A 20,355-nucleotide genomic window follows, 5' to 3' on the forward strand; every position below is an offset into this window, starting at 1 on the left:
TAAATCTCCCTTATTTTACATTAAGCCAATTACGTCTTGTCCGACCTTTAGTGGACCTGGAGAACAATTGATCCCCAACTTCTTTAGAACAGCCCTTAATATATTCTGTTCTCACCCCCACCCCACCCCTGCCCCGTCTTCTTTTCTTAAGACTAAACATGCCCAGTTTTGTTTTGTTTTTTTAACATTTCCTCATAGGTCAGGTCAGGACAATACATGTTGTGATTGTAATGGCTTTACTCTAATTTGCACTTGCTGGCTTCATTTCTAAGAGTGTTCAAATGGAGTCAGTAGAAAAAAATGGGGGAGTTGGTTTAAAAAAAAAGTGACTAATGCCAGTTAATGGGTTTTCCCTGCCTATGGGTTGGCAGCACCGATTCTCTGGCTTACACTGCAAAGTATTACAGCAGTGGCGCTAACACAAACACTCATTCCAAGCTTCCCTATTGCCAGCTACTAGGTAGCTTCCTCCTGCCTGTCAGCAAGGCACTGTTACAAGGATTTGAGATTTCAGGTCCACAGCTTTAGTCCTGTAAACAGACCAGGCTGAGTCAAACCCACTGATGGCATTTGCCAAAGGGGAAGCACTAATGTAATTTTTTCCCAGCTCTGAAAACCGAGCGTAGAATAAGTTGATATGTTTTCAGAGCTCTGGATTTCACGGCTGATGCCCCGATAACATGCTGCAGGGAGCATTCTCCAAACAACAGTGTACACACTGGGATTAACTGTTCCAGAAGAGAGCTCACATACAGTCCTCTCTGCATCAGAGCTGAGATTGAAACCATGAGGACTGTTTTAGATAACCAGAGCTGATACAAGGTGAAGTGATGCCCTAAGGCAGCATTTTGGGTGGTCCTGCAATGAATCCATGCTCTGGTTTTTGCATTTGTATAAATCTCTCTCACACAGACACATGCACACACAGAGGGAGCAGGCACAAGCTTTTGGGGTCCAACCTTGTTCCTCTTCAAGTCATTGGGAGTTTTCTATTGATTTCACTGGGCGCTAGATCAGACCTTTAATTTCATTTGTAACTGTGGCCAGACACTATGCAAATGAGTTTTATGCATGCTAATTCACAGTGTGTATGTATATGGAATTTCAGGTTAAATAAATTGTCAGGATTAAATTAACAGAAAGACAGAGGGAGATCGCATGACAGGTCAGCCATAAAACTGCAGCCAGTGCCACTCCTACGTGGAGAATCCTCTTCTGCTCTAAATGAGCATAGTCTGTGTCAGCCAGAAAGGGCTAGAGGTCCACTGGCAGAACAGCACAGTGCGTGGGAGACAGAACCTATGCCAGAATGAGCAGGAAGACTGAATTCACTTCTCTTCCTGGGAAAATCCCTTTCAAAGCAGAGATAAGAATCATTCCTAGTGTATGGGGACTGAGGAATCCCATGGGTGAACAGATTAAATGGGAAGCACGAGGCATTCCTGCTTTTCCATGGGGCTGACATGGCTATTCCCATCCCTCCCATAGCAGCCTGGGTCCTTGTGTTCCACTTACCATACACCCAGCCAACACAGATGACTTCAAAAATGGCCAGGAACAGTAGGCACGTACCGCTGGCAGCATAATAATCAAACAGCTGGAAGATGTACATTCCACCCTGTGTCAAGCAGAGAAAGGGGAGACGTGGAGGGCTCAGCAGAAGGGTATGTGCAAGAGAAAATGGAATTTGGACAAATACAAAAGAAGGCTGAGGGACAGGGGAACTGCACACAGAGCAAAGGGGCGTAGGAGGAGGGATCTCTCTCTAGGCCTGTCCACACTAGGAAATTATACTAGGTACCACCAGGCACTAAAATGATGGTCAGGCATGGGGCCAGGATGATGTTTCACAATCATTTCATAGCATGATTTCAGTGTCCACAGAGAACAGGGATTTGGGTTTTTTTTTAAACGCTGCTATAGACCATTCTCCCTGGCAAGTTTCTCGCACTGTTTCTGAATGTGGTCCTTGGCTATGTTGAGCTTTGGGCATAAGCCGTAAAGTTTAGATCTAGGTGTGAACTACCCTGAAGTTCAGTATGTTTAGATGCCAGGTTTCTAGTTCAAGCCCATCTCTACATGTTGCAAGAATCCCAAGCATAGTTGGAAGCCTTATGGAGGCAACGGCCTTTGGCTCTCTGTTGTGCGATAACAATGGACTGAGCATTTGTTCTACTCTCATGAAAGCTATTTGTACAATCTGACTCTCTCTTGTGTTCTCACAACTTGTCTTGACAAGAAAATAGCACCTCCAAGAAAAGAAAAAAGTGGAGTAGATACATTGGAAAATTATTCAACTCCTTGAATGGCCACTGAGACAGAAGAAAAGCTTTCCTGTTAATCCCACCAAACACTGAGCCAGCTTTGTGCAGTGTTTAGATTATCCCACAGTGATGGGCAATGTGTAAAAGCCCCAGGGAAGTTAGATAGGTCCTGAAGTCCTGATGCAGTTTTCACCCAGTCCTTACTCAGGCAAAACTCCTATTGCCTTCTGCGGGAATTCTCCCAAGTAAAATCTCAACAAGGACCTCTGACTTTTCAGAAGACTGCAGGAATGCCATCTAAGAGAGGTTAAGGGTTGTATCAGATAGCAAGATCCTGCTGTCTCCAGAGTGTGGGGAGCAGCTATCAATGACTTCTTTCCTCTAAATCAGTGGTTCTCAACCAAGGGTACACGTACCTCTGGGGATACTCTGAGGTTTTCCCGGGGGTACATCAACTCATCTAGATATTTGCCTAGTTTTACAACAGGCTACATAAAAAGCACTAGTCAAGTCAGTACAAACTAAAATTTCATACAGATAATGACTTGTTTATAGTGCTCTATATACTATACACTGAAATTTAAGAACAATATTTATATTCCAATTGATTTATTTTATAATTATATGGTAAAAATAAGAACGTAAGCCATTTTTCAGTAACAGCGTGCTGCGACACTTGTGTATTTTTATGTCTGATTTTGTAAGCAAGTAGTTTTTAAGTGAGGTGAAACTTGGGGGTACACAAGACAAATCAGATTTCTGAAAAGGGTACAGTAGTCTGGAAAAGTTGAAAGCCACTGCTCTAACTTAGTCTAGGACCTGCTATCAACAGCCTTCATACCTCCAGTCCTGTTTTCCATGGATGACAGCCAGCCAACTGTGCCTTCCCTTGGAAGGTCTCCACCATGGCAAAGAGTGGCAGCATTCACATCTCACGTGTAGCTCCTCTACTTTTGACCTGAGAGCCTTCAGGACTGGAGTTTGGATATAAAGTTCCTTTCAGGTGGCCCTTCCCTGGTGCTAGGTTCAGGGGTAGGCAACCTATGGCACGTGTGCCAAAGGCAGCAATCGAGCTGATTTTCAGTGGCACTCAGACTGCCCGGGTCCTGGCCACCGGTCTGGGGGGCTCTGCATTTTAATTTAATTTTAAATGAAGCTTCTTAAACATTTTAAAAACCTTATTTACTTTACATACAGCAATAGTTTAGTTATATATTATAGACTTATAGAAAGAGACCTTCTAAAAACATTAAATTGTATTACTGGCACACGAAACCTTACATTAGAGTGAATACATAAAGACTCGGCACACCACTTCTGAAAGGTTGCTGACCCCTGTGCTAGGTTATCTCTGAGACATATCCCAGAGGAAGGCTCAGCTATACAGTATGACAACATCTCAACTGGCACTATATAAGAAAGAAGAACTACTGGTTCTGATATGCACCAGCTAATAAACTAAGCTAAAGAGAGAGAGAGAATAACTAACAGTGTGAAATACAAACTTGCTGCAGATAATACTGCTCCAAACAAGTCCATATCCCTCTCCCCCACCATGTACTTCCCTTCTTACCTCAGTGACTAGCATCAGGCCAAGCAGGTAGCATATGACTGCAACGGCCAGGATCAGCAGCTCCCGGTGCCCTTTCTTCTGGAGAACTTTTGGGTACATGTCGACAATGGCCATCACCAGGCTCTCAACAGAGACGAACTGCAGAAGAATTCATGTCAAGAAACCAAGAACCTAATGTCTCTCTTTCCCTACCTATCCTCTTTCCCTATTCCATTCTTCCACTCAGGTAGTCTCTCCTTTTTCCTACACCTAAAGCATGAATGGCTTGGAAACAGGGAGGTGTAGCTGCATCTGAGTCCCAAAGGAAGTGGAGTTACCACTGGTGCAACATCAGGAATTGAGCGCCCCAGAGGAGTGACTGGAACCACATCTGGAACTGAGTGAGATTATCCCAAGCCTTCCACCTGGAGTAGGGAGGATGTTCAGGTACAACAGAAATGACACACGGAACATGGAGACAATAAGGGAATTGCACCTCACCACAAAGAATTATCAAGAAATAAATTGTGTGTCACAAGGAACCACTGTGGTATAAAAGAAGTTACTGCCAGGAAGCAGCTACTCTGGAGCCAGGAGACAGTGAGGGTACTGCAGGTCACAAGTCACACCTGGAATCAAGAACACTCGTAGTACAGTGGGAGCTGCCATCAACCTACAGTTACAGATGGGGCTTGTCACAATACAAAGGGAGTCCTAGTGAACTTAGAGGAGATTGACACAAAATGTGTAGTGAAGTGCCTGGTTCATGAGGGATGACTACTAGCCCCTAAGGGCAGACTTGGCGGGAAGGACAAAGAAGTGTGGCTGCTGGTTGTCACTGGATTGTCAGAGACTTATGCTGGAAGGTACAGGTGCTGCAGGTCACTGTTAAGGAGTAACACCTAACACCAGCTGACTGCTGGGATGTACTGGCCAGCTCTAAGTATGATCATTCTGAAATAGTAATGTGGATGTGTGACAGGTGTTCCAGGTGGCTGAGAGACACATCACCATTTCCCAACCACGAGTTATGATCTACATGAGGCTCTCAAACATGTGACAGACACATTGGAGTTAGAGGGAAAGAGGAGGGTTATTTACTGTACCTGGCTGTCCAGTCCCAGAAAGATCAGCATAAGGAAGAATAGGCAGGACCAGAGCTGAGACACAGGCATCATCATTACAGCCTTTGGATACGCAATGAATGCTAGGCCCGGACCTGCCAATCAGATAGCTGAGTAAGGATGAGGTTTCCCCAACAACACAACCCAGCAACACAGAGACCAGTTTGATGTGCTGTTTAAAAAACTTAGCCTGCCAAGACCTCACTTCCCCAGAATGTATCGTGCAATGGTCACTGACACACGGGATAATAACTGCTGACATGGGCTGAGCGGCTGGTTTTGGAAAGAAGAATCAGGGATTTCAAAACAACAGGGAATGCAGCTCTGCTTCTGGACAGTGGCACTAAGTGCATCAGGATAGCAGAGAATAAAGCAGTGGTTCTGGATGACAGGGCCTCTGACTCCGCAGAATAGGCAGAGGCTGTTCTGGGCAACTGGACTGGGGACACTAGCAATTACAGAGGATGTACCTTGGTTCAAGGTAGCAGCACTGCTAACCTCATGGGTTGGCTTCATATTCAAAGGTGTCAATTCCTAAAAAGTCCACCCATGTTTTAAGTTTTCCTTTTGGCCCTGCCACATTTAGAAAGCACCTACCTGACTCGGCCACTTCTGAAATGGGCACGCCCTGTTCTTGTGCCATGAAGCCCAGCACAGAGAAGATAGCAAAGCCGGCCACAAAGCTGGTGGCACTATTCAGGAAACATAGCATGAAGCAGTCCCTGTTGGGGCAGAACCAAAGAGAGAGAGAGAGAGACGGCATTGTTTTCCTCTGCAAATTTACCACTTTGGGCAATTGCTTTTGTGCTCAGCTTTCTGAATGGGATATGATTCCATGCACTTGCTTACACTAACACTAGCCTGAGACTCCTCCAGAGGCCAGCAGCCCAAAACAGAACTCGGCAGCCTACAGCCTTGACCCATGGCACTACAAGAACTACATAATTATACTTGGCAATAAAAATGACGGAGGGCTACAGCCATATATTGTAAGCAGGAAGCCCCAGTGAAGTCACTAGGGACTTGGCACAACAAGGGGCAGCAGGAATAATCATATGAGGGTAGAGCAATGGAACAAATACTGAGAGAAAAAGGATCCTTAAATAACAAGGGATCCAAAGCCCTCTGAAACCAATAGAAAGACTCCCATTGACTTGAATGGGCTGGGGATCAGGCCTGAGAGGAAAAGGGAACTAGAAGCAATAAGCACTGGATGAAAAAGAACCTGACATGCCAGACAAACCTTTCTGTTGCTCTTTCTGATCGAATTAAAACACACACAGGGTGCACTAAAGGGGCTGGGATTTTAATAAGGCATTTGATGCCATGGGGCAGATTCTCCTCTTCTTTAGACCACTGGGAATCTGGTGTAATTCCCCCGAGATCAGACCCAGGTAACTGAACTGAATTTGGCCACATGCATTACTAAATCTTATTTCCACATCAGATAACATTTTACAATACCCATATCAACTCAACAATGGCACCTCCAGGACTCCCGTGCCCCCTCTCCCTGCCCAGATGGAAGAGTGCCACTGGCAGAGCCACCAAAGGCATTTCTTGTAGTCCCTGGGTTTTCCTGGGTAGTCTCCTATCCAGTCGCTGAGCCCTTCTTAGCTTGTAAGAGCTGACAAGAGCATAGGACGAAATGGCATGGGGCCCGCTCCTGATTTCGAAGCAGTGAGTGCCACAGCTCCAACCACATTCTGCTCGGCTGCTCACACGGCCCTCAGCCGGATGTGAGAGGGAGAGAGAGGCACAGGCTGCTCCTACCTGTAACAGTTGTTATTGTACTTGTTGTAGCTGCCCAAGGCTGTCAGGCACCCCTGGCAGATAGCATAAGAGAAGAAGATCTGAGTGCCTGCATCCATCCACACCTAGAACAGAAAAGGACAGAGATTTCCAGCCACGGCTAAGGAAATAAATGGTAAAGTCCTGTCAGGGTACACGCACTTCAGGGCAGCAGTCTGTCAGACATGGAGAAATCCACATCAGGCAGAGAAGGGAAGAATCCATACAGGGTGTGACGTGTCTCTGGATTGATTGTCCCAGCTTGGGGGACTGGAGTGAAGATTCCACCATGAAAAGGGAGGATTTTCCTTCTGGACCCCAACGGCTTCTCTCAAATAATCCAAGGAAGAACGGATCTGAGTGGGGAAGGGAGAGTGATTTTTAGCCCTCAGACAGGGGCAGTCAATAGGCAGACCGTGGGCCAAATCTGGACTGCCAGACACTTCTGAACGGACCGCAAAATCTTTGTATTTGCTTATTATCATCATTATTGTTATTGGGGTGTGAAAATATTTCTCTGGAGTCTGGACCTGGACTATACCTTGACCAGGAAATTTGGACCTTGACAAAAAATAATTGACTATCCCTGCCCTAGGGTGTCTGTTGCATAATCTGTCCTTCACCAGCTACCCTGATGGAGGGCATATTCTAAGAGGGCTGTCATCATCCGTTCCCCCGAGGCAGTGATTCAGGGGGCTAGATCAATCCCAAACACCATTCATTTTTTCTAAGCTAAAGGGCACGGAGAATGTACAGAGAGGGTGCATGGGGATGTGGCATGGTATAAAGACTGTACCAGCACAAGTTGGAGATCACTTAGCTGCTTGGGAGTGAAAAAACCAATAGTATCTCACAAAGCCATCCCAAACAAGTGCCAATAAAACCTTTATATGACACCACACCACCCGGTATTCCCTACACATGAGGGTGGAGGAAGATCAGGACAATGGGAGCAGCCAGGAGATATTGGGTTCATAGTATCTCATCACCACCATGGTTTTCATTAACTCATCCCAGCACCCATCAAGAGCAGCAGAGTTTGTTGTTTATTTCAGCCTTCAGCCGCTGGCTCCTCCTCCACTTCACTGTATTGATAGCACTTTCTGTCACACCGTGTGATGCTAGTGTACAGAGCCACAAAGATGGTCTGCAGTGCTCAGAATCTTCCACACAGCCAGGGAATGATATTAGTAGCAAGTTAGCAGCCAGGAAGGAACACCTTGTCCAGTATCCTTGCTGTACCCTAAACGGTGCCCAGCAGGCTTCCAAGTGGCTGCAAATTGGCAGGCCTTCAAATACAGGCAGCCAGCCACTGCTGTTTTGAGTTAACGGAGATCCCTCATGGATTCAGACCTACAGATTCACCCAGGAACCTTCCCCGCTTGTCTCCTTCCCCCTCTTGTCCCCCCTACCCCCATTATAATCAAGGTCCAACCTTCTCCACAGCAAACTGGACTCAAATCCTGCAGCAAGGTGTCTGGCTCCTGCAGCTCTCCCACGTGGCAGACCAGAAATTTCATATCAACTTCATTTAGATTAGAAAATGGAGGTTTTTAATGAATTAACTGAACACGAAAGAACACTCAACCCGTGTTGTTTATTTTCATATTAAAATTCCATTTAATTTATGCTGTCTCCATGTTTTCAACATGTCACCGATTTTTGTGTTGACAAGACATAACTGCATCTGAAAGTCATCGGGGGAAGCTGGAGGTGTTAGCAACTGGGTAAGGAGCAGTTGGGCCTTTTGCCATCTGGGAAGATGCGGGAGACAGTTTGAGATGTGGGAAAAGCACATTAGCTGATTGCTTCTGCTACAATAATCAGCAGTGAAATAATTAACGTTTAAATACCCTCCGTTAGGTCTCAGAATTAACACCCCATTGGGATGCATGGAACAATAGTTTGGAGATCTGCAAACTCAGGGAACTAACACTGAATGCAAGTTACACAGTTTCAAGCTTTTCCCCCCCATACGGATAAGGGCTAGAAACAATGTTTTTTAAATTAAAGCCAAGATTCTGGAGCACAATTCTGCAAGAAGGTGCTGATTTCACAGCAAATGCCAGAAATGCCGAATCTCAGAATAAACGGGCTCCTGTTTATAAAAACTGACCATTTGTAGCTCCAATAGTTACCTACACACCTACTGCAGTTTGTCTTATACTAGGAAGCTTGTCTCCCTGAGGAAGCTCCAGCCTCTTCCAAGAAAAGCTCAAGCTGGGCCAGAGAGCATGCAGAGAGAGGTTTTTTCTCTGTTTGTTCATCATCATTTCACTTAAGGCTCAACAAAACCATCTGTCATATACTGAATATTTCATAGATGCTTCTGCATTTGCCAAGCCCCTAAATGGGAATGACCTAACACATCCATATGTTTAAAATACACCGACAAAAAGGTTATATTTGTGCTGGGCTGAGTTTCCCCCATCAACCCTTTTAAAGAGGCCTCAGTATTGTGTTGGTCTCTTAGGGGAGGGAAGTCCAACCTGATCTAGATAGCAGTCAGTTAAGGCCTGATCCTGCGAGGTGCTGAACCCCTGCTTTTCCCATCACCACTTTGTTGGAGTCTCTCCACACCTCACAGTATCAGGCTGTATTCACTCACCTGTGGGTCTGCAAGCCTGGAAATGTCTGGCCTCAGGTAGAACATGATCCCCTCAGCAGCACCAGGCAGGGTGACCCCTCGAATCAGCAAGACAAAAAGCATCAAGTAGGGAAATGTGGCAGTGAAGTAAACAACCTGGAAGCAGAGAGAAGGATAAAAACGAGCTGTTGTCACCCTATAGATTATACATCCAAAGCAAATCCCCTAACTCTATTATTAACAACACCTGAGTCTTTAAATCCCCAAAGCCTCTGCTTTCACTGAATTCTAATTAAAGGTCATGAAAATATTTCTATTCATGGCCAAGATTTCCAAAAGTGAGCAGTGAATTTGAGGGGGACAAGGCAGCAATTTTCAAAGCATGATTGCTTACCACACTGAAAAATTTAGCCTCCTTAAGGCATCTCAACTTTAATCTGAGAGCCCCCAAAATCTTGATGTATTTTTGAAAGCCTTGACCACAGTTTTGTAAAGCCCTCCTGTCCTCTCTTTTGTGTGGGAAATGAAATGCATTGGTTTAGGGAACGGTTTGAGCAGAATGAATCATTCGTCAAGCCCCTTTTTCTGCTTATGGAATTGAATATCAGTGAGCAAGCTGCAATTTCCCTAAATGTATTCATTATTCAGATTCATTCAAATAATATCCTTTTGAATTTTTGTTCACACTATGGATCGATCGTAAATATTCAAACGTCAAACTGTGTTATTGACTGTGATTGGTCAAATAAGTCAGATGGTGCTGTTTCTGTTCCCTGATTGGAGGAGCACACAAGCACTGCTGACACTGAAATTTGTCTCTGAAATTCACATTTTGTGAACATTTATGCTAGTAAACCAGATTTATTCGAAGTATGAGGAAAGTAAACACAAAAGGAACACAAATGTGGCCAAAGTGAACTGGTTTTGAAAAACCACTCATTCAGCCTTTTCATATGAATTATTCTCCCAGCTCTAGGATCTGGTACCGGGCCTTTAAGTATTGACTATGAAAAATTAACTTTCAGTCAAGAGTTGACTTCCTGTTGACTACAAAGTTCTGTAGACGATCTCTGAAAATAATCTTACACCACTGCAAATATTAAACCAAGGTATGTACTTCTTAAGAGATTCTGTGATCTCTCTACTGCTTGTTCATAATATGTCAAAGCACAACTTTTTCTGGCAGTAAGAAACAGAGCAGAACAGTTAAATTACTTGACAGCATCCCATCAGATTATTAGATTTTAAGGCAGAAAGGACCATTATGATCATCTAATCTGACCTCATGGGTAGCACAGGCCATAGAATTTCACACAGCAATTTCTGCATTAAGCCCATAACTTCTGACTGAGCTAGAAAATTTATTGTAGAAAAACATCTAGGCTTGTTTAAAGACTTGGAATGATGGAGAATCCACCACATTCCTAGGTAAATTGCTCCAATGGTTAATTACTCTCATTGTTAAACATTTGCACCTTATTTCTAGTCTGAATTGGTCAAACTTCAGCTGCCAACCGTGGGACTTTGCTAGATTAAGGAGCAATCTACTGTCAGAAATATTCTGCCCATGTAAATACTTATGACTGATCAAGTCACCTCTTAACATTCTCTTTGTTAAGATAAATAGATTGAACTTTCTTTAGTCTCTCACTGTCAGTAGTTATGGTTGGAAAAATTTTGATCAAACTATTTTTGCCCATCAAAATATGCAGATTTGTCAAAACCAAAATTTTTAATGGAAAAGGGTCAGTTTCCACAAATTGGTACTCAAAATGTTTTGTATATAAAGTTTTACAATTGCCAACATGACAAATTCTGGCTTACCAGTTCAAAGCAATTTTAGGTTTAGAAAACTAAACTAATGGAAGTAAAAAAAAAAAAAAAAGTTGAAATCTTGTAAGAGAAATGAAACATTGCAAAATTATTGAAACTAGAAGTTTCAATTGACCCAAATTGAATTATTATTTTTTTTTGATTTTCAGTTTGTGAAAATTTTTAATATTTTGACCTTTTGTCCTGATTCAGGATGGGAAAGTTTTTTGAAATCTCAAAAGTTTCCACAGGACAGGAAAACCGTTTCCAGGTTGGCTTTAACTGCAAGACAGATTTTCCAGGCATCAGATCATTCTTGTAGCTCTTCTGAATCCTTTCCAATTTTTCAACATCATTTTAAAGTATCTTTTTAAATCCGCATGTTTACACTTCAGTATTTGATTGTTTTCTGAAGTGCAAAGAGAGAAGAGTGGGGAGGAGACATGGGTTTTAATTGAGTCCCCTGGGTCTCCACACATATGCAGCAAGCAGGAGAGAGCAACTCAGTACATTTCCATTAAAGGCAAAGAGTCTTGCAGGCTCCACACATGCCCATCTGAGAGTTAAACCAAGGAGCACAGTGGTAAAAAGGTTGTAAATATGGGAGATGAAGACAGCCCTGTGGACTCAGCAGCTCATTGACACAGAACTAAAGAGATGTGTCTATTGTGAAGGATGCGTCCCAATACCTGTACCAGGAAAAGCTGAGAGTAGTGGGAACTTCATAGATGGAGAGAGAGCAAATAGTGGGAAACATCTTTTATGGAAGAAGGGGATTGAAGAAACTGGCCACTCACCCCTCAGCGATTGTCACAGGTCCTCTAGAATGTGCAAGACCAACCCTGAGTAGTATAACCCACCCTCACTGCTGCTCAGGGGGTTATACTTCAGCCCTGCACCACTGAAGCCTGAGTGGCTTCTTTAAGCCTCCCATGTGAAATATGTTATGCTCATCCAATCCAGGAATAGAAACAATACCATGTGACTTATGCAATCACAACCAGCCAGCCCAGCTCAAATTTTCAGTATCAAGTGTGGAATGCTCACAGCAGCGCCCTGTTTGTGAGCAATCCATTGAGTTAAAGAAAAAAGACAGAAACCCCCAAACTGAGCAATTACAAATAATGAGGAAGTGGAAGGTAACCGCAATGAACCCCCTAAGGAGATTATTTCTAGTGGGATATTCACTCAGCTCTGGTGTTTAATTATTATTGGTGATTGGAGATTTGACATTAAAACAGGTGAATGGTGCAAAAGCCACCAGACCACTTGGGGACTGTGCATCAGCAGCAACTGGATGATTGTGTGTTGCTAATGGTGAAGCAGCGTCTTTAACAAGGTTTCCCCATTACAGTGGACCATGCTGGGCTAGGACTTCACCGTTTCTTCTAAGATCTTTCCCTTGTCTCCCCTCTGATTGACTGACTTTCTTTGCTCTTCTCATAATGGACTAAATTCAGACCCAGCATAAGCAGCTGCGACTTCAATGCAGTTGCTCCCACCCATGCCAATCCGAGTATGGCCCTATGTCTTGTGTGTTCCCTGCCTCCTTTCTTCTTCTCTCTGTATCATGGAGAAGGCTAAGAAGGGGGGAAAGAGATATAATGGCAGCTAGGAGGAGGTTTAGGGACTAAGGGGACAGAGTTTGCTCTTACTTTGCCTGTGGACTTGACTCCTTTCCAGATGCAGAAGTAGCAGATGACCCAGGCGAGCAGGAGGCAGAGAGCCAGCTCCCAGCGCACAGTGCCAAGATTGTGAATACCGTCTGTGAGCCCCAGGGCTCGCTTCCTGCCAGTGCAGGAGGAGGGAGAAAGGTTAACATCCCAGACTTGACTCTTCCAGCAGCCCCCCGCCCAGAGTTTTCATACACATCCCATAGCGCAGCTGCCCAATCTGCCCCATCACTCCTGCTTCCAGTCACCCTAGCCCTGACAGCATTACTGTATTCTTGGTCACCACAATGCCTTAGGTGTCTCTGGGATCCCCTCGCAGCCTGGCCCCTGCAGTTCCACCTCACCCTTTAGTCAGCCTGGGCTCTCCAACTCTCCCAAAGCCCTCAATAGCCCCACTGCAGTCCCCAACCATTCACAGCACAGTCACTCCCGATCTCACATCACTGCCATCCCTTTGGCTGCCTCGCAGGCCACACTCCATCAGCAGCCTCCCCTGCAGCCCCCTGGTATCAGCCATGGCTCCTAATCACCTGCTGGCTACTTTCTTTCCTCCAACCACCCCATGTTCTATGGCTCTCTCCAGGAACCCTTATGGTTATGGCCCTCAATCATCCCTACAGGTTCCCCTCAGCACCCAGACTCCCTAAGGCTATGTCTACACGATGAGCGGGGGAGCGGGGTGATTCCCACTTCACCCAGCCATACTCGCCCTCACACTCACCTGAGTTAGCACACTGACAATAGCAGTGTAGCCGTGGTAGCATGGGCAGGGGTGGCTTGTGCTAGCAGCCCCCACTACGTACCCATGGAGTTCAGGAGGTTTGTACTCAGGGCATCTAGCACGGTGCTGTCTCTGCCCATGCTACCATGGCTACACTACTATTTCTACTCTTTTATGCATGTTAGCTCGGATGAGAGCTGGCATCAGTATATCTACACCCCCGTTCATAGTGTAGACATAGCATAACGGGGACCATGTGAGAACTGACCACCATGTCCAGACAGTTCCCCTGCAGCCTCTCACTACCCTAATAGCTATGACAACTCTATGTCCTCCCGGCCAACCCCCCCCCCACCCCAAAGTCTAGGGGCTCCCTTGTAGCTGGCAACGTTGTACTGAAATCACAATGGTTTTTGTAGCTATTGGTGGATGTGCCCAGGGCACAGGAGCCTGACACTGAAGTTCCAACTCTTCCTCTGGCTCATCCTGTGGCATTCGACAAGTCACTTCACCAATGGGGAAGCTGAGACACAGCAAAGAAAAACCCGCAGCTGGCCCGTGCCAGCTGAGTCAGCCTCACCGGGGGGTGGGGGGGAGGGAAGGGGAGGAAGGGCTGCGGGGCTGTTTCACTGCAATGTAGATTCCTGAGCTCGGGCTGGAGCCCAGAATCAGGGACCCTCCCACCCGGCAGGGTTCTAGAACCCAGGCTCCAGCCCAAGCCTGGACGTCTACACAGCAATGAAACAGCCCCGCAAGCCCGAGTCGCCTGGCACAGGCCAGCCGTGAGTGTCTAGTTGCTGTGTAGACATACCCAGACAGGCTAAGTGGGATAATGGATACTGATCATCTTTGCAAAGCACTTTGAAAGCAATGGATGAAAACGTGCTATTGTGATTGAGCCCCTGATTCCCACTTGCTTCCCGTGACTTCCCTAGATTGGGTGGGGGCACGGTTGTGAGTGCGAGTCCTTACAATTACAACTCCCATATTGTTCACGCCCCTTGAGGGCCAGTGCTGGATGATTCCCTACAGTGTATTCTGCAGCATTTCTCCTTTCAGGACTCCTCTCGGGTGCTACGTCTGTTTGCCCTCTGGGTGGTTTCACGGGGTGCATTAGGTACCCAGCCGTAAAGAATCACAGAAAAAGTTGCTTTCCTCTAACACTGAACAAAGAACTCAATTAGAATAAGGGAAAAAGCTACTTTGTCTCTTCCTGCTTCACTGCAGAGCATCTTTGCAGAATCTCTTCCAGCCCCCTCCCACCTGGCCTCCTGCTCTAGATAGATCATCACACTTGGTGTGCGTACATGCGTGCCCGCTGGGTGTCTGTCAGCGCGGCCCTGCCAACATGTGTTCAGGCCCTGTGTATCCACAACCTGCGGGTGCTGAGTGCATCTGCCATGTCAGAAAGAATGTGTCCATGTGCGTATGTGCATGTGTTCTCGGTAAGGGTCTATGTCTGACCTCTGGGGCTGTGTGGTGCATGGGGTGAGACAGCGTGTGTCTTGGGAGTGCCCACGTGCCCCATGGAATTCTGTCAGTCATTGTGCCCAGTCAGTATGCAAGTTTGCATGTGCAGTCAGTGTGCTCATGTGCCCCATGATGTGCAATGTGCCATAGGTCTGGGTTCCGAGATGTGGCACTTGCACATCTTTTTTGGCCTTACAGAGACTCCATTTGGAGTATTCACACTGCTGTGACCGCTTGAGGAGAGAAGAGTGTGAAACCGGGGTACGTACTCCCAGAACTCAGTTACTGGGGACGTGGCATTAGCAGGCGCTGTCCAGTTCTCCACGTTAGAGTGATTCAGAAAGTCCACGCAGCGATCTACAAAGGAGGAAGCAAGTCAGTGAGCCCGGAGAATTCTCATGTTTCTCAGCCTTTGTGCTCTCTCCCGCCTCCTCCCTGTTCACTCCAGCTGCACACAAACACTTCACGCTGCCCTGTAAAACATCACTCTCCCCCCACCACTGCCAGAATCCTAGTCCAGGAACAGCCAGAGGGATGGGGGAAGTGGAGGCTCCCTACTGAATAGAACCCAGATGGCTGTGGAATGCAGGGTACTGTGGGGCAGCGACTATGGTTACCCAGGCTGGGAAGTTACTTAATGTTAAGAGATAGCTCAGAGAGGAATTTCCCTGGCTTTCCCCACAAATAAAGCTCTGCTTCTGGAGCTACAGGAGTTGGATCTCCCTTTGGGGAAGGCAGGACCCCTGTCAGGGGTATGGCCAGGGAAGGACTGTGAGTTGACTGAACATGGAGAGGGGAACTTTCATAGATCCACAGATTCCACGGCCAGAAGGGACCACTGCGACCAGCCAGTCTGGCTTCCTGGATGACACAGGCCATAGACCTTCCCCAAAATAATCCCCCGAGCAAATCTTTCAGAAAAACATCCAACCTTGATTTGAGACTTTAAGAGTTTTGCCAGGAAAGCTTATTTTACTCAGGGAACGTGGGGGGGCGGGGTGAGCTGGAATAAGCTATACTGGAAAAAGCACAATTTTGCCAGTATAAGCTGCAACCACATGAGACATGCTTTACCTGAACAGTACATGGTGCAGCTATCTCGACAGTGCACTCCTAGCAGAGACCTGGCCTGAGTGAGCCAAAGACTGACTGAACAAACAGTTCTCTGCTGTGACGGAGGCTGGCCCAGATGCTTGAGGGTCTGAGGTGCAGTGAGTGGGTTGTGCTGTACCCCGTTACACTAGATAAGGGCAGTGCCAGCTCCAGTGAAAAGCTCTTTCCATGGCTTAGAGTGGGGTGAGGACTCCAGACTAAAGCTGGTCTGAAAATGGGCTTTTTTTGCTGCTGAAAATTTTGAATTTCCCATGAAAAATCGAAAACCAAAACATTTTGATTCAGAAATGCTGCCATAGAGTTGTAGTTTGGATGTTGCATGCTACCGCTATGAGCTGAGTTCCCTGGTCAGACTACCTAACCCATGATGCACCATAGTCTCTCCTCATGGTGTCAGGAGGCTGTTGCATCCTGGCCATGGTGCATCATGGGAGAAGTAGTCTAGCTGGGGAGCCCAGCCCATATCGAAGAATGGACACATGAGCAGAGCTGGATTTCCCATTAGGCATAGTAGGCATGTGACTAGGGGCACCTAAAAATTCAGTTTTTGCCAGGTCCCAGCAGGGGTGGGGCCAGAGTCAGCTGAGCGAGAGATGGCCCCATGCAGCCCTGCTGGATCGCTCCTCGCTCAGCCCAGCAGACACAGTCACCTCCCAGTGGGACTGATGAGTGCAGTCGGGGGGCAGAGCAGGTCTCTGGCAGGGTTGTGGAGAGGCTCTGGGTAGTGGGGGGTTTGTGGAGGGGCGCTGGGCAGTGGGGGGTGCGGGAGGTATATGTGTGTTGGGGCAGTGCGGGGTCTGTGGTCAGGGCCGGCTCCAGGCACCAGCGCAGCAAGCAGGTGCTTGGGGCGGCCAAGGGGAAGGGGAGGCACGTCCAGCTCTTCGGCGGCAATTCGGCAGTGGGTTCCTCGGTCCCACTCAGAGGGAAGGACCTGCCACCGAAGTGCCCACAAAGAAGAAAGCGGCGCGGTGGAGCTGCCGCTGAAGTGCCGAAGTGCCGCCGTTCTCGATCGCGGCTTTTTTTCCCCCACCGCTTGTGGCGGCAAAAACCCTGGAGCTGGCCCTGTCTGTGGTGGAGGGGGTTGGATGGCGGGATGCCTAAAAGTTAAAAGTGGCAGTACCCCCACTGCCCGCAATGGTTAGGTGCTCCGAGCCACTGTGGGGATACCCCACAGTTCCCGTCTGCTGCCAGGCAGCAGGGACCCCTGGAGCTCCCGTCCAGGGGCGGATAAGGGGTTTGTGGGGCTCTGGGCCAGAGCAAGTGGGGGACACTCCCCACCCCTTACACCTGCAGTCCCTCCCACCCCCACTCCTGCTGGGGAAATGGGGTCAGAGCACAGGGGCTTGCTCTGCCTCCCCCCTCATCCCGCTACTCATGCTGGGGAGAGGGGTCAGGGTGCGGGGGGCTTCTCTCGCTCCCCATCAAGAGCGCCGGGTGGGGGGGGGAGTGGGACAAGCCCCCGCACCCTGACCCCGCTCCCGGGCAGGAGTGCCGGGGCACCGGAGTGCCCATTTTTCCGGGAGCCCCCAGTTGACCAGGACCCCTGGGCATGGGCCCTGTTGGCCCAGTGGCTAATCTGCCACAGCTCCCAGCTGCTGCGGGTGGCTGGGGATCACCCCACAGCTCCCGGATGCTGCCTGGCAACGGGGGCCCCGGATCCGAGCTGCCACAAATGGTGGGGGGACCCTGCTGCTCCTGGCTGCCGTGGGGGGAGGCCCCCACTGATCCCAGCCTCCGTAGGCAGTGGGGGGCCCCGGAGCGCCAAGTCACGGGTGGCAGGAGACTTGCCACATAAAGCAAACAGTGCAAAAAAATGTGTTTAATCAAATACCCAATTTCTGTCAAAAAGCAGTTTTGATGGAAAGTTTTCAAACCCAGATCCTCTTTCCAGAAGCAGACTAGCTGAAGTTGTACCTGAGTTCCAAGGATTATTACAGGTGGCCCAGGGAAGCACAGCAGTAAAGGAGCTGAACAGGTAGAAGATAACCCAAGATAGGATGACAATGTAGTAGATATTCAGATAGGATTCGATGACTTGTGAGGCATAACCAATTCCTAAGAGGGAAAGTGACAGGGGTTAGGAAATGGCCCCCCAGGCTAGCCCCAAATATATCAGACTTTAGCTTCAAATAGTGCCATAGGCCACATCCCACTGGAGTTGTGGGCAGGGCAGATTAATGAGCAATTTGGTTCACCAAAGAATCCTGTAAGACTCAGGTTGAGGGTGGGAGATCCAGATGTGGTTCATCATGGTGGAGAAATCAGAAATAAAAAGGGTTTTCACTGCTAACTACATCCCATGCCCAAAGAATGGGGCCAGAGCAAAAGCATAGGGTCAGGAAGGTGGTGGAATCTCCATCCTTATTGGTTTTTAAAGCCCAGCTTGACAAAGCCCTGGCTGGGATGATTTAGTTGTGGTTGGTCCTGTTTTGAGCAGGGGGTAGGACTAGATGACCTCCTGTGGTCTCTTCCAACTCTAATCTTCTATGATTCTAGGAGGTAGCTTCTAATCCTGGCCCTGCGAATATCAGCAAATGCCAATCTGAGCAAATCACTTAATCATTCTGTGCTTCAGTTTCCCCCTCTGTAAAATGGGGATCATAAAACTTCAGGATAGTTGTGAGGTTAATTCTCTGCGGTTTTAAAGTAGAGCTGTTCAGAAAACAAGAATTCCATTTCACAAAAAAGTCCAGGTTTTATCATTTGTTTTTGTTCTGCTTCAGAACAAGAACTAGACCTTTTGAAACTTTTCACACAAAAACCCATGAGACCCAGAAATTACCATCGTGGACCCGAGAAAGCCATTAATTGACTCACCTTCAAAGAGAGGGCAGATCTTCCTCCAGGCGGTGACCCCTCCGTGGCTGGTGTACTGTCCTAGTGCTGTCTCCAGGAAGAACATGGGGATCCCACAGGTGAAGACGAAGATGAGGTAGGGGATAAAGAAGGCACCTGCAGAGAGAGAGAGAGAGAGAGAGAGTGGGTAGCAAATGGAGGAATCTTTACTACTCGACATTATCATAATCACCAATTACCAGGTACACTAACAAGCGAGATGTACCATCAAGGCTCAGGTAAACACCCTTGAATGTAAATGTCTATCTGAACTAAATGGACCTGGTGGGCCTGCAAAACTGTGCAGATCTTGCCAGGGCCGCCCAGAGGATTCAGGGGGCCTGGGGCAAAGCAATTTCGGGGGCCCCTTCCATAAAAAAAAGTTGCAATACTATAGAATACTATATTCTTTTGGGGGCCCCTGCGGGGCCCAGGGCCTGGGGAAAATTGCCCCTCTGGGCGGCCCTGGATCTTGCAAGAGAACAGCCTCTCGGCTTTCTTCTTCTTGTCCTGGAAATACCACAAGCACCCCCGTCCTCGTGCTATTTCAGCACTTCTGCGTCTGGTCCTGGCCAGAACCTGGAAGAGCAGAATGGCAAGAAGACAAAAAAAGACACAGAAAATAAACGTTGACTATACTTTTCAGCCCTTAAAACTGGTATGAGCAAAGGTTTGGGAAGATAAGAGGAAATCTTATTGTATCCAAACTGGGTCCTCCTGGGCCAACATCTCACACAGACTGGGCTTTTATGGACTTACCACCTCCATTTTTGTAACAGAGATAAGGGAATCTCCAGACATTGCCCAGGCCAATGATCTTCCCAGACATGGAGAGCATAAACTCCATTTTATTATTCCACTGGTCTCTTGGCTCCATTTCTGGCTTCTCCTTTTCGAGCCGCACCATGCCCCCATGGGGCTCAGCCTCCACAGCTGCTTTACTTTCCAAGGCCCAACAGAGCAGGGGAAACTGGGAGGGAAAACAGAACACAGACTGTAAGAAGCTGTTACAGGACACACAGGTGAAATGAGCCTGGAAGGGACTCAGCCACCCAACTGGACACATTCGTATTGTTGTGACAGAAGCCTCAGCTCAGGGCAATTCCCAGCGTAGTCCAGGGAAACTCCATCTGAGAACTAGCTGCACCATGGAAGGGGCTGTTTCTTAGAAGATGGAAGCAAATTGAGTCATCAGCTGAAACGGAATCCTGGCCCCACCTTCATCTCCACCTCCCTTTGACTAGACCCACCTCATCCCCATCCTCTTATTCCCAATAGCCTCCCTGTCACTGATGACAAAACCTTTTTAAAATCTCCAGATATAATTTTATGACCAATAATTCCAGGAAAGGGAAAAGCAATCAAAGTAAATGCTGTGGGGAGATACATTGATCAAAACATCTATGGGGATCA

At 47.4% G+C, this 20,355-nt stretch overlaps 1 protein-coding gene across 1 annotated transcript in view; it reads right to left on the reverse strand.

Annotated features, from left to right (window-relative positions):
* Window positions 1–19,849, reverse strand: part of LOC135881681 (sodium- and chloride-dependent betaine transporter-like) — a 93,064-nt gene extending 73,215 nt beyond the window's left edge. Inside the window, exons 1-11 of the mRNA XM_065408391.1 lie at window positions 19,702–19,849; window positions 18,925–19,059; window positions 18,022–18,162; window positions 15,264–15,351; window positions 12,786–12,918; window positions 9,340–9,474; window positions 6,714–6,817; window positions 5,538–5,662; window positions 4,923–5,035; window positions 3,838–3,975; window positions 1,516–1,618 (exon numbers count right to left, since the gene is read on the reverse strand). Of these exons, the coding sequence (XP_065264463.1) occupies window positions 1,516–1,618; window positions 3,838–3,975; window positions 4,923–5,035; window positions 5,538–5,662; window positions 6,714–6,817; window positions 9,340–9,474; window positions 12,786–12,918; window positions 15,264–15,351; window positions 18,022–18,162; window positions 18,925–19,059; window positions 19,702–19,849 (1,363 nt within the window). The remainder of the gene's footprint in view (window positions 1–1,515; window positions 1,619–3,837; window positions 3,976–4,922; window positions 5,036–5,537; window positions 5,663–6,713; window positions 6,818–9,339; window positions 9,475–12,785; window positions 12,919–15,263; window positions 15,352–18,021; window positions 18,163–18,924; window positions 19,060–19,701) is intronic.
* Window positions 19,850–20,355: the final 506 nt, after the last annotated feature.

Source organism: Emys orbicularis, chromosome 1, assembly GCF_028017835.1.
Source record: "Emys orbicularis isolate rEmyOrb1 chromosome 1, rEmyOrb1.hap1, whole genome shotgun sequence".
Classification (NCBI taxonomy): Eukaryota; Metazoa; Chordata; order Testudines; family Emydidae; genus Emys; species Emys orbicularis.